This window comes from Nannospalax galili, unplaced genomic scaffold (assembly GCF_000622305.1).
Source record: "Nannospalax galili isolate Female #2095 unplaced genomic scaffold, S.galili_v1.0 scaffold1477, whole genome shotgun sequence".
In the NCBI taxonomy this organism is placed as follows: Eukaryota; Metazoa; Chordata; class Mammalia; order Rodentia; family Spalacidae; genus Nannospalax; species Nannospalax galili.
In genome coordinates this window covers 1533211-1545863 of record NW_008339642.1, presented here as the reverse complement: position 1 = coordinate 1545863, position 12653 = coordinate 1533211, and the positions used below count along the sequence as shown (strand labels likewise).

General features: G+C 41.0%; 1 protein-coding gene across 2 annotated transcripts in view; it reads right to left on the bottom strand.

The window, feature by feature from the left end:
• Positions 1–12653, bottom strand: part of Hao1 (hydroxyacid oxidase 1) — a 51281-nt gene that overhangs the window by 37768 nt on the left and 860 nt on the right. The window contains exon 2 of one of the 2 annotated variants that reach the window (XM_008834355.2): positions 6302–6453. The exons of the other annotated variant lie outside the window; for it this stretch is intronic. Within the exon in view, the coding sequence (XP_008832577.1) occupies positions 6302–6453 (152 nt within the window). The remainder of the gene's footprint in view (positions 1–6301; positions 6454–12653) is intronic. 2 annotated transcript variants of the gene reach the window in all.

The window sequence follows — 12653 nt, the reverse complement described above, 5'->3', positions numbered from 1 at the left end:
ACAATGAGTGCACCTACTTACATACAAGCAATACACTCATACACATAAAATAAAGATAATAAATAAAATATTAAAGATTCAGAGTTTTCTAGTCATTCCCCTCCACTTCATAAGAGATTTAGAGACTTACATTTGTGTTCATTTAGAATTCAGGACTTCCTACATATGCTCCCAAGTTTACAGAACACTCATATTTCCTAATGGGTTTCATTTTCTGTGCTTTAGTCCATCTTCTCAAAATCAAAATATTGACACTGTAAGAGCATGCTATTGTTTAGTTAATGTTCCCAGGCTACCACAGAGGGCCTGCCTTTGGTCTCTTGCTGCCATCTATGACTTTGGAAGTACCAGTAGCAATGATGCCGAATTGACTGATAACACTGAGCAGAGTATTTGGCATCCCCTAGCCTGTTCCCCACATCAACAGAGGCTAAAGACAATCACTCAGCATTGGGACCAATGTATTTTTGGGTAGTGCTAAACAATAAATGACATAATAAATTCAAGTTACCCGAGACATACTAATTGCTCAATGAATGTCATCATAACCACAAGACCTTGAAGTATCACTTTCTGAATTTATGTAATGTTTATTAAATGTTTGTGTTGTCAGCAAGAGTCAGATTTTGTGCCTGTGTTTCGTATCCTATTATCAGAAGGATGAGGTATCAGAAATACAAGGCAGATGCACCCAAGGGCTAATGCCTAGCTAAGCACAAAATGATGGCATAAAATACAGTAGAAAAAGTTGGAATCTCGGGAAGATGAATAAGTACAGCTGTATAATTTGAGGGATCTATCTATTGGTGGTTATTAAATTTTAAGGGTAGGTAAATCACTTTCTAAAGTATAAAGATTATTTACATTTATTAGGAATTTTCTATGGACTTTTAAATTTTGTTTTGTTTTCCTTGCTTTGATTTGGGTTTTTCTGTGGTTGTTGTTGCTGTTGTTTTGTTTTGCTCTGCAGTCCTAGCTGGCCTGGAATGCACTATGCAGGCCAGGCTGGCTCTGCCTCCAACGCACTGCAATCCTCCGGAGTTGGCCTCCTGAGTGCTGGGATTTCAGACATGAGCCCCATACTGCGCTGGTTTCTTTCCACAGTTTTGTCATTGATGTGTTCTCTGTAGTTTTGATTTTGCAGTAGGGCACTTTCTTTAAAGAAACTTCCCTTTGAACCCCAAACAAGCAGCACAGCAGCTGCATGTTTAGGACAGCTGAGCTCTCTAAGGTCCTTCAGAGTAGCCCCAAGCCCTTGGGACATAATACACAAATGACTGGCCTTGCTTAAGCAACTCACTTTATCAGTGAGGAAATATAATCCTAGAGAGTGAAAATGACCTGTCACAAGAAGCAAAACCAGTTAATGGTGAATTTCCACATAAATCAGGTGTCCCAGCTGAACAGCCCTGGGGACAATCACAACCCACAAAAGTATTTGCTTTGGCCCACACATTGTTGCCCCAAATAGGGTTTTAGAGAATTTTGATTTATTTGACAACATATTAAAAACAAGAGACTGTACACTAAAATTGAGATTTCTGACTTCTTTTAAGCTACTTGAAGATATTTGGCTGCTCCCTCAGGAGCAGTGAGCTTTAGCTTTAGCAAGGACACGGCTGCCCCCTTTGGGATATAACAGGCAGTCACATTTGGCCTTCATCACTGAGCATGTGCTGTTTGCTTAACTCCATTAACCTTTAGACATTAAATATCCGAAGCCTATTCTGAGGACCTTGCATAAAGCATAAGACAAAAGTATCTTTTCAAAAATATTTTTATTATGATAAGATATAAATAGGATGTACTTTCCTGAAAGTTTCTATGTGTACAAGAGAGGTTTGGGGTCTTGGAGGCCTAAGGAGAAAATGAAATGTGTGGCATGCCCCATTGTTGTCAGATTCTGTAGTATTTATTTCATGAACCCGCATAAGAATTCTTGGAGGTTAAAGCTCTTATTTACAGGACTGTATTCAAGGACTCACTGTCTACCAAAATTTAAATGTAAGTGTGCTCTGTATTTTATCTGGCATCTCTGTATTTATCATTTCAAAATCAAAAGTAAAAAGTGAGCTCTGCTGTTTACAAGCACAAAGCAATGTAAACAAGTGGACTTCTGTCCCTGGATCTAGTTCATGTTCAGTTGCGCCACATAGTGGTAAGTGGACAAGGCAAAGAGCCTTTGGATTCAAACTCTGTAAAGAAATCTGGAGACCACACAGGAAATATGAGACTATGGTACCTAGGCAACATCCAGAACTTTCTGGACTCACATGCTAATTGCAGAGGAGGATTCCATTCCCTGCGATGTGAATGACCCTCACGTGTACTCGTTGACTATGCTGATGGGGATGCTTTCTCCATAGATATTACCAACCATTTTCTGTCCTCTGAACTTGGCCCCAACTTCTCTTCCTATCAAGAGGCTATTTTCATGGAAATAGAAAGTTGAAGGGCCAGATAAATAGGATGGTGACAAAAATTTTCCGTAACATAACTTGAATAGATTTCACAGTACTCCCCAGGATCAGGCTTACTTGGAAAGATTTCCATGTTCTTTCTTAGAATGGTGGAGTAAATTAATCAATAACTTCCTAATTCTGCGATGATTTTACGAATTTCAGAAAGGAGAATAATCTCTACTAAATATGAATGTGATTCCATTCTGGCTTAAACTTTCCTGTAGCTAACTATAACCTTCACCTAGCTGTTAGTTTGTTCCACATCCCTCCAGAAGCCAACAGTGGCAGGAAGATTTGAGCATTAAGTCTTTGCAGCTGGGAAGGATTCCTGGATGAGTTAAAGGAAGGGGAAAGTGAAAGGATAAAAGGAAAAGTAATGGAGAACAGTGTTCACGGGCAGCAACTTCTGCGGACACCTGTGGCCCAATCTGGACCACAGAGAGAGAGCTGGTGTCTGTGCGCTCACAGCTGTATTCAGGCTAAGGAACCTTCAGTCACTGCCAACTCACCCAGCAGTGCGCTTCTATGAACAAGCACACAAAATGCCAGGCCAAAAGTTTTAGGTTCTAAAAGAAAGAAGTAACAAAGAAAATATCTGAGACCCCAGTGGCATCAGCTGCAGCCTCACCTTGTCCTTTCAAGGAGCTCATTGTTCCGCACCCAAAACACACAAACCAAGCAGCACTGTCTGCTACATGATGCTGATAGTTTAGCTTTCTGGATTAATTCCAATATTAAATAGACCAGCAAGCCATAGATCCTCACAGATAAAACTTCAAGAATGTCAAGTTTCTTGAGGGAGGTTTCTAGTATAAATCTGGATTATAAACTGAGATGCCATTTCTCAAATGGAAACTTCACAGGTTTCAGAATCTTGCAATGTGTTAACCTTGTTCTGCCATCGTTAATTCCTCGGCAAACAGCATCATGGGGCAGTAAGCCGTCCACCTCTTCCGCTTCGCTCAAACTCGTCTATTGTGTATCTCACATCTCCGGAGCTCCTGCTTTGCATGACCTAAAGCTATCTTATTCTGAGTGCTGTCACTGAGAAATAAAAGGGTTCCTCTTTCAGGGGGTTGTCTGAATAGCCAAGGCAGCGCACAATAATTAGGAGCCACAATTTTGGAGACAGGTTGCTAGGATCTGAATCATGCCTCTGTCACTTAGGAATCCCTTGACGCTGGGCAAGGAACTTGTCCGGTATACGTCTCAGTTGCTCATGTGTAAAACGGGTTTTATAATACAACCTGCTTCTTTGGGTTTGCTTAGGATCCGATGGCTTAACAGCTGTGATGAACTCAGACAAGTGCTTGGAAGAAAGTAATATTCTGCTGAATAAATCCAAAAGGGTAAGGCTGCAATAGACACTTAACATCTGCTCACGGTTAGTGCTACGGCTGCCACCTCACAGGTTCTAAAGAAACATGGTGCACTATTCCCAGCCCATCTTTTCCAGAATAAGGAGGACTGACCTTGGAACCACCAGAAGTAAGTTGGAGAGTACACTCTGTCATTACTAGCTATGAAGGCAGTTCTGAACTCAGTCCACAAAATGGGACAGTAACATCGAGTAAAGGAATGTATGTAACAGTATTGCCCTGACTCCACAGTAATCTCCCAGGAGAGCTCTGCCTGCTGTCTCGCCACTCGCTTCCCTTTGTTTCTATCATTAAAAAATTATAAACTATAATAGGCATCTTGATCTTTAAACACATTTTCCTTACTCTTTCGTGTAACTACTTTCTAAAAATATTACATTTTCTAACTTCCTGTCATGTGGAACTGCTTTTTTAAAGGCTTCAAGTGTGGTAGCTGGCACCTATCTATAATCGTAGCGCTACGAAGGCAAAGTCAGTAGAATCATGAGTTCAAGGTCAGGCTGAGCTATACAACAAAACAGCATCAAGAAAAAGAAAGAAAGAGAAGGAGAGTAAGAAACAGTATAACAAGCTTTACGTCCCTTTTTAACTTTTATTTCACTTATCATGTACCTCATTTTTTTCTTTGTATCTACAGGTATGGCACAGTTTTATTGACTTTCTGCCAATTAAAACTTTCAACCGTGGAGATACTTGTAGAAATGTTTTTCTTCAAAATGATTTGTAAAATTCACATATTTAGATCTTTGATATGAAGTGCCAGTTGATTTTTCTAGATTATTCTGCTTTACATTCTTCCTGTTAATGTTGCAACTGGACATTGCCCCATAATTTCATCAGACTGAACAATCAGAATAGTGATTTTCGGCCTAGGAAATTAAGCACATAGTAATGATGCACACTTCCTTACGCATTAGTAAAATGGAGTGTCTTTTTCCCTGTTTACTGACTGGCTTTGTCTCCATTTATGAATTTTTCATTTTATCCCTTTGTTCTTTCGGGTAGTCTGTGATTTTTGTCCTCAGACACAGGGGCTCTTTACAGTGAAAGGACAGTCACCCTTTGCAGTCTGCTATTTTCCCAATTATTTTTCTGTTTACATTTGCTTTGGATAAGTATAGGAATGTTAGCAGGAAGCTGCAACGCTTTGTGCCCATCTCTTCACTTTCTCTCCTTGCCTACAGCTTCTTGGCCCACCTTGAAGCAGACCCGCACTCACTCAGAACCTGCCCCCACCTTTTCTTTTCCTTCTGCCTGTGTTACTGGATTGTCATTGTCACCCTGGAGCTCTGAAACCCCGTATCTGCACGTGACCGAAGAATGAAGCAAGCTGTGAACCTCTCACCTAAGCCCATGCAGTACAACCTTTTCGTGCCAAGGCAGAATTTTGATGTTCCTGGCACAGTTTTGTGGGAGTCATATCAAGAAAGACAGTAAGTCCACAGGATTCTTAATTCTCAGAACTAAAATGCTTTAAAATAGTATTTAGTTCATGCTCTTTGGGCCTTCGTTTCCTTCCTGGCTTAGCATCAAAAGATGTCAAGTATAATTCACTACCAACTTTTCTGAGCTTCTAAAGGAGAACGGGCAGCGATCTATGTGTAGTCTTTCAAATGCTCGTCGTTGCTAGGGAACCAGCAAGCTAATATATTAGCCATGGTAAGAGACTTCTCTATCACATTTGCTTTCCTCTCTGCTCCTTCCTGAGGTAGTTGGAAATGCTCTACAGGTAACAGAATCCACCCATAAAATAGAACCATGTCCCAGTATCAGAAGAAAACAGAACCAACCAGGTTGCTGTGTTTGTTCTTTCTATGTGAATCACTTTGGTTTGGAATAAACAGGAGGGCTTTGACATAAGATAATCACATGGTAGAATCCTACTTCTGCCACTACTGACCTACCACCTTGGGTAAGCTTTTTCTGAGACCTCCATTTTTGGAGATATTGATGTTATACTCATAAAACAATATTTATTGAGCCACTACTCTGTGTCAAGCACTTTATACGCATACATACTGAATCCTCACAGAAACCCAGTGTGACAACTGCCATTCTCCCCCTATTTTACAGCTGAGAAAACCAAAGGACAGCGAGAATCTTGCCCTGAGTCATAAACTAGAAAGTTGACAGTAGAACCAATGAATGCAATTTTTCTGAATATATTAACATCCCCAGTTGGGGCTAGAGAGATGGCTGAGCCGTTAAGAGCGCTGGCTGTTCTTGCAGAAGACTAAGGTTCAAATCCCAGGTCCCAAATGGCAGCTAACAATCACCCTTAATTCTAGTTCCAGGGGATTTGATGCCCTCTTCCATCCTCCGTGGGCACTGCATGACACGGATGTACCCACATACATACAGGCAATACATGCATACATATAAAATAAAAATAATAAAGTGTTAAAAAAAATCCCAGGGTATACAGAGGAGGGAGCCACTGTTGGTCCCTTTCTGTCTCACCTCGCACAGTAGCCAGCTCCCCATCCACATGAGCCATGCACTGCATGGCTGTAGCCCCCACACATATTGGCATGCTGACTTTCTGTCCTAAAACAGAAGTCGACAGGTCTATATCAGCAACATTCCGGAGCATCCGTGGATACAACCTCCATCTAGAATTAAAATGTATATACATATATAAAGTTTTAGAGTTTCAAAAGTATAATAAAGACTTTAACATTGCATTTCATTTAAAAAGAAAAAGCAACATTGGATTTTTTTTAAGCAAAATCCTTTTTCTAAAGCCAAAGGGGACAATTTTATGTTTTCTAGCATTAAAAAGTCAACACTAAGATAACACTATTACACAGTATATACATATATTGAACAATGTACAGTATCCCATTTATAGATTCAGTTTGTATTTTTAAAATATTTGTTATTTTATTTTATGTGTATGAGTGTATTTCCTGCATGTATGTAAATGCATTCGTGTCACACAATCCCAGTGGAGGTCAAAAGAGGGTGCTGGATTCCCCTGGAACTGGAGTTACAGACAGTTGTGGGTACTGGGAATTGAACCCGGGTCCTCTGCAAGAGCAGTCAGTGCTCTTATCCACTGAGCCATCTCTCTGGACCCACAGTTTGCACCTTTTATGATCAGTTAAAAATGTTAAAATATAAACATGATGGTGACAATGTATTCCCAAGAAATTTTTATTAAAGTATAATTAATACACAGCAAAACTCATCTGTGTTGGTGCAGTTCTAAGAGCTGTGACACATGCATGCAGCGTAATGACCAAGACAATCTCATCTCAAATCCAGACCAGTCAGGCACCCCCCAAAATCCAGACCAGTCAGGCATACCCCCAAATCCAGACCAGTCAGTCACCCCCAAAATCCAGACCAGTCAGGCATACCCCCAAGTCCAGACCAGTCGACCATCCCCCCAAATCCAGACCAGTCCACCATCCCCCCAAATCCAGACCAGTCAGTCACCCCCAAACGTCCGCATTTCCCTTTGTAGTGAAACACTCTCCCCACTTCAGCCCCCAACAAACACTGGTCTGTACTTTTTTGTCCTTGTAATTTTGCTTTTAAAGAACATCATTTGCATGAATTCATACAGCAGATAGCCGAGCATCTGCCGTTTCCCTCTCGCATACTGATTTAATTCACTCGTGCTGCTGCATGCAGCACCAATTGGTGCCTTTAGGTTGATGACTATTGTCATCACAGAGCTACCTCAAAGAGCTACTATAGTTGTCTAGTCATCCCTCAGGGACATTTAAAATAGTGCCAGTTTGTAGTTATTACATAATGTCACTATGAACATTCATTTATGGACTATTGGCTGATTATAGTTTTTATTTTACTCTCCCCAGGTCATTTAAATTTTTAAAATTATTTTTATTTTATGTGTATGCATGTATTGCCTGCATGTAGATAAGTACACCTGTGTTGTGCAACCCCCGCGGAGGTCAGAAGAGGCTGTTGGATCTCCTGGGACTGGAGTTACGGACAGCTGTTAGCTGCCATGTGGGTGCTGGGATTCGAACCCGGATCTTCTGCAAGAACAACCAGTGTTCTTAACTGCTGAGCCATCTCTCCAGCCCCTCCCCAGGTCATTTTTAAGATGGCATACAAAAATCAAAGAGGTTATATTGAAATTTAAGAAGGTATTTGTCTTCTTTTTGTAATAGAGAATAGCTCAAGGTAATTACTTTTAAAATTATAATTTGCCTTCTTCAACATTCTTAAACCAAATGTTGTATCCATTGAAAGTGATGATAAAGGAGGAGTTGAATTTTTGTTTACATTTTTCTCAAAGTAGTTAATAGAAACTGAAATTTTTTGACTTCTGAAATTTATTTTAAATTATTTTTCTGTGATGCTTCTAAGTTAGACTAGAAGTTACCATTAAACCAACAGCCAAAAAAAAAAAATCACTAATAAATCTTATTGGACAACAAATTCCCTTTTCTATTAGCAAGATGTATATGTCCTACTTGTTTGAGCTCATTATTCTCCACATTACTGATTAAAGCTAAGGCTTCACACAATAAATGTTGTGTTCGACACACGTACAGTCATAGCCAACACATTTCATTTTCTGGATTTAACTCAACTTCCAAGGAGACCGGAATGGGTTTGGTAAGTATAGTGAAGTGTGACTTCTTAATGGATAAATGTCTTAATGTTGCTTTGAGGAATGGTTAAGGGTCTGTAATCTAACCCTTCCTCACGTAGTAAAAACAGCCAGTCCCTTAACAGCATAACAAAGAAGTCTGACTGTGGGTTTCTCTGCTGTTTCTTTGAACATCATAGTAGTCATTTTATGTCACACCACACCACATGCTCTGTTGCTGCAAGTCTTTTCTTCCCCACTGACCCTCACAGCATGATGCTTTGATCTCATTTTGAAGGGGGAGAGGCAGAAGTCCTGAAGGGACTCTTTATTGCAAATCATCTCTAAGTGTGTTGCCAGAATGAGAGAGAGATTTTAATAGTGGCTACTGACAGGATAACTTTGAAAGGCATTAATATTTACTTATGACTGGAGGAACAATGAAAGCCTTTATGAAGAGAACTCACAAAACTGCAGGGCATCAGCTAGGAGTGGGGGGCGGGCGTTTTTTTTTTTAAATGTCACATTCCCCATTTACAAACCAAGGTTCAAGTCTCTCTAAATAGGCAGCAGCCTTACACTTGTCCACTTGGTGGCGCAGGCACCTTACGGACTGTGTGCTCTCCCTTTCCCATAAAGGCCATTTTCTGTTCTGAGATATTACAGACTCTTCAACCAGTACATGAAATGAAATTCTTGAGCAAAATTAAATAAAGGCAGTAGCATGGGAGAGTGTATATCTCCTAAAATTTCCTCAATGATATTTTCCAAATAGCAATATGAATAACTGCCAGATAGTTTCAATAGTTTTTAAATCCCCTCTCAAATCTATCCCAAATTTAAGTGCTATCACCACAATTACACATCAAAGAGTGCCTCACCGTGACCCCACATGGTGCTCTCATCCACGTTCCACTTTTGAAAACAGCTATAAAGATGGACAGAGCAGCTAGACCAAGTGGAAAGTAAACGTTTTTCAAAAGGCAGAATGAGGCCGGGAGGGCATGGTGGCACATGCCTTTAATCCCAGCACTCTGGAGGCAGAGGCAGGCAGATCTCTGTGAGTTCAAGGCCAGCCTGGTCTACATAGTGAGTTCCAGGACAGGTGGGGCTACAGAGAGACCCTGTCTCAAAAAGAACAAACAAAAAAACAAACAAACAAAAAAAGGCAGAATGAGAAAAATGGGTGAAATCAGGAATACTGTGGATAGGAACGTTGTATCAGGACTATTAGTGTATACTTCACATAGAGCCTCTGTCCTAACTAATCAGAAGATATACAGAGTCCCTAAAGAGTAACTGCTCCCTGAAGGGGTTCACAAATACCACAGCATTCCACCTGTGTGCTCACCACTCACACCAACCAAACACCCTGAGCTGATGTCTCCTAAATTCCGTAACAATACATGGAATGCTAAATTCTTCATCTTAACTTTTTACTCAAAAAGTTTAAAACAAATGATTCAAGAAGCACCTTAGTTGCTTAACTCTGTATATTAGCCGAGAGCTACTGTGACATTTCTACTTATGGCAATAATACTGAAAATGCTGCTGAGGGGTTTGCCTTGTTTCTCTAATAATAAAATGAGGATGGTACCACTTTTATCCACCAGTTCAAGTAAAAGCACACATTTGTCAGTGTCAATAAGTGATGAGGTGGGAAAGAAGAGCACACCAGTGGACCTCTGAAGTCATGAGCCTGCTAAAGACCCAAATTGTGGAGTGAGTTTCCATCAGTAATAGCCTCAGAAAGGGCTGTGTGTGCAGACGCCAGGTGAGCAGACTACTTGGAGTTACTGTGTAAGAGAAATGACGCAGTCCTCTTTTTCAAATTAGCCCCAATCAGATCAGGCCATTCAAAATGAAGTAACCAGACATCCTGACATTTGCCCTTGTTCCTGTTACATTTGCAAGAGGAAATTTCATTTTTCTTGATGGTTCCACTTATATGTCCTTTTGCAGTTTTTCTGGTCACAAAAATACTAGGCACAAGTCATATTCAGAAATGTCTCCAAGCAGCTGCTGAGTCACAGAAGTGGTCCAAGTCCCCAGAACTCCAAAATGTGGTTGTCAAATCTGAGTGCTAACTGAGAATGCAGCCTTTGAGGACCTTTGGAGTACAGACTCCATTAAGGGCCTTTAAAATGCCCTGTCCTTTTGTTACAGTGTAAGTGTCTTTGAAACACTCTGTCCTTTTGTTACAACCTTTCCTGTGGGTCGGTTGTTTCATACTCCCTCATTTGAAACAGAATGAGAAGTTTCAGGGTGATTTCCTTCCTGCTACAAACTGAAAACCACCAAACCCCTGCAGAAATTCACTCTTAGTTCCACATAACCAGCTCGATGACACAAGGCAAGAAATCATAGTCACCCAGCAAGACTCAGCAGAGGAGAACTTGAGAGGAGATAGAAGGGTGACCACGCCTCTTGTTTGTTCTGATACAAACACCAAGTCTTGATAATAAAAGAATCATTCTCTGAAGGAAGTGACTTAATATCTTTTATTTCTTTAAAGCTGAACACAAGAAATTATCAAGTTTCATGGAAGAAGTGCAGTGCAAAGTCACTGTATTCTTGTCTCGTCCCTACGTTGGTCCTCACATGGGATGGTAATCTGACTGGAGTGGAGTGTGCCTCATGTAAGCCTCAAGACATGCCTAAGGTTCACAACCTGGATGGCACCAAGCCCTCTATGTCTCACAAAGTTTCTAGAACTTCTAGGGTTGACAAGATCATGGATCTGCTCTGCTGAACTCACTTGCTCCTCTGAGTCTCTTCATAGCCAGACATGTTGGGACCATTTTATATAATCACCCACTAGATGATGAAGGGTTAGGGTTAAAGTCAATGTGCAGGCACTGGAATGTAAGCTCCTGTAGGTAGGAACTTTCTGGATCATTGTCATGTTCTTACCTCATAGCAGAGACTTGCCCATAAAGACTGCTAGAAGTATAAGTTAGTGAATTATCCAAGCATGTTGGCATGTGCCTGTAATTCAGCACTCAGGAAGCAACATTAACTGTGAGTCCTGGGCCAGACTGGTCTCCACAGTGAGTTTGATACCAGCCTTGATGCCAGCCAGAGCCATGTAACGAGACCATTATCTTAAAAATAAACAAAAAAAATGAATAAGCTGGCCAGCATGAGGTGAGGTCCCTAAAGGGTTAAGAAAGCTGCATGCAGTTGGAATGGGTGACCCCCAGCAGCAATGCCAAGATGCCAACCTGTTACATCAGTCAAGGGTCTGAAGTTTCCTTGCTACAAAGTCCTATTAGGGCTAAGATGTTGTTTAAGGAGAGCACCCATAGGAAACCACTTATCTAGTAAACAGAGCTGATATGGCCCCAAGAAGGAACAGAAAATCTTGAGGCAGCCCCAAATATTAACCAACGATTGGGGAGAAAATGGAAAGAACTGTAAGCTCCCTCCACTCTTACCATTCCTGACCACAACTTCCCTAACATTTTCAGAGCTCAACTGGGTTCAGGGGAAGCCAATCAAGGGCCTCAGGGGTTGGGGAGATGCCCCACCCTTCACCCCATCACCATGCTCAGGCTCCACCAGCAACTGTGGGTAAAAGTTGCTGACAGTCAAGAACTACCTTAGGTAAAATTATTTCATTTCTACTCATTCACAAAGAGAAAGATGATTTTGAGTGATTTTGCTCTAAATCAAAGAAGAAATGAAAGAGAAAGCAGATTTTCTCTCCCTGGGTCTTTTCTAACCATCTTCATTTACTGAATCTCCATTGGTGAGGATCCTGAAAGTCCACTGTCATCATGAAGAGTGGCAGGGGAAGATGAATGACATTGAACTATGGTCTGGTGAAGCCCCGCCCCCTACTCTGTTGAGAGAAAGGCATGCTTTTAAAGTTATTTTAGTTCCTGTCTTTACCACAAACAGAAAACAGTCCATAACTCCCACCATCTTACGCCCGGAAATGTGAAAGTCAAGAGAAAGTTAATTTGGGAAGAGAGATAAAGCACTTCAGAGGAGAGAAGAAACTGCAGGGTGAAGGGTTCACGCTGCATGGACAGACTGAAAACTAAAGCAAGAGTTTGCACAGCTGTAATCAAGTGAATGATAACACAGAAGCCAACAGGAAGGGAACATCTCAAGCAGCAACCCTATCTGGTTCAACTGGGTAGGATGCCTATCTAGTGTTTACTGCTGTCTTCCCACTCCGTGAACACAAGCACTCACTGTCACACTCTGAGGAGAAGAAAATGGAGTCATCAAAGT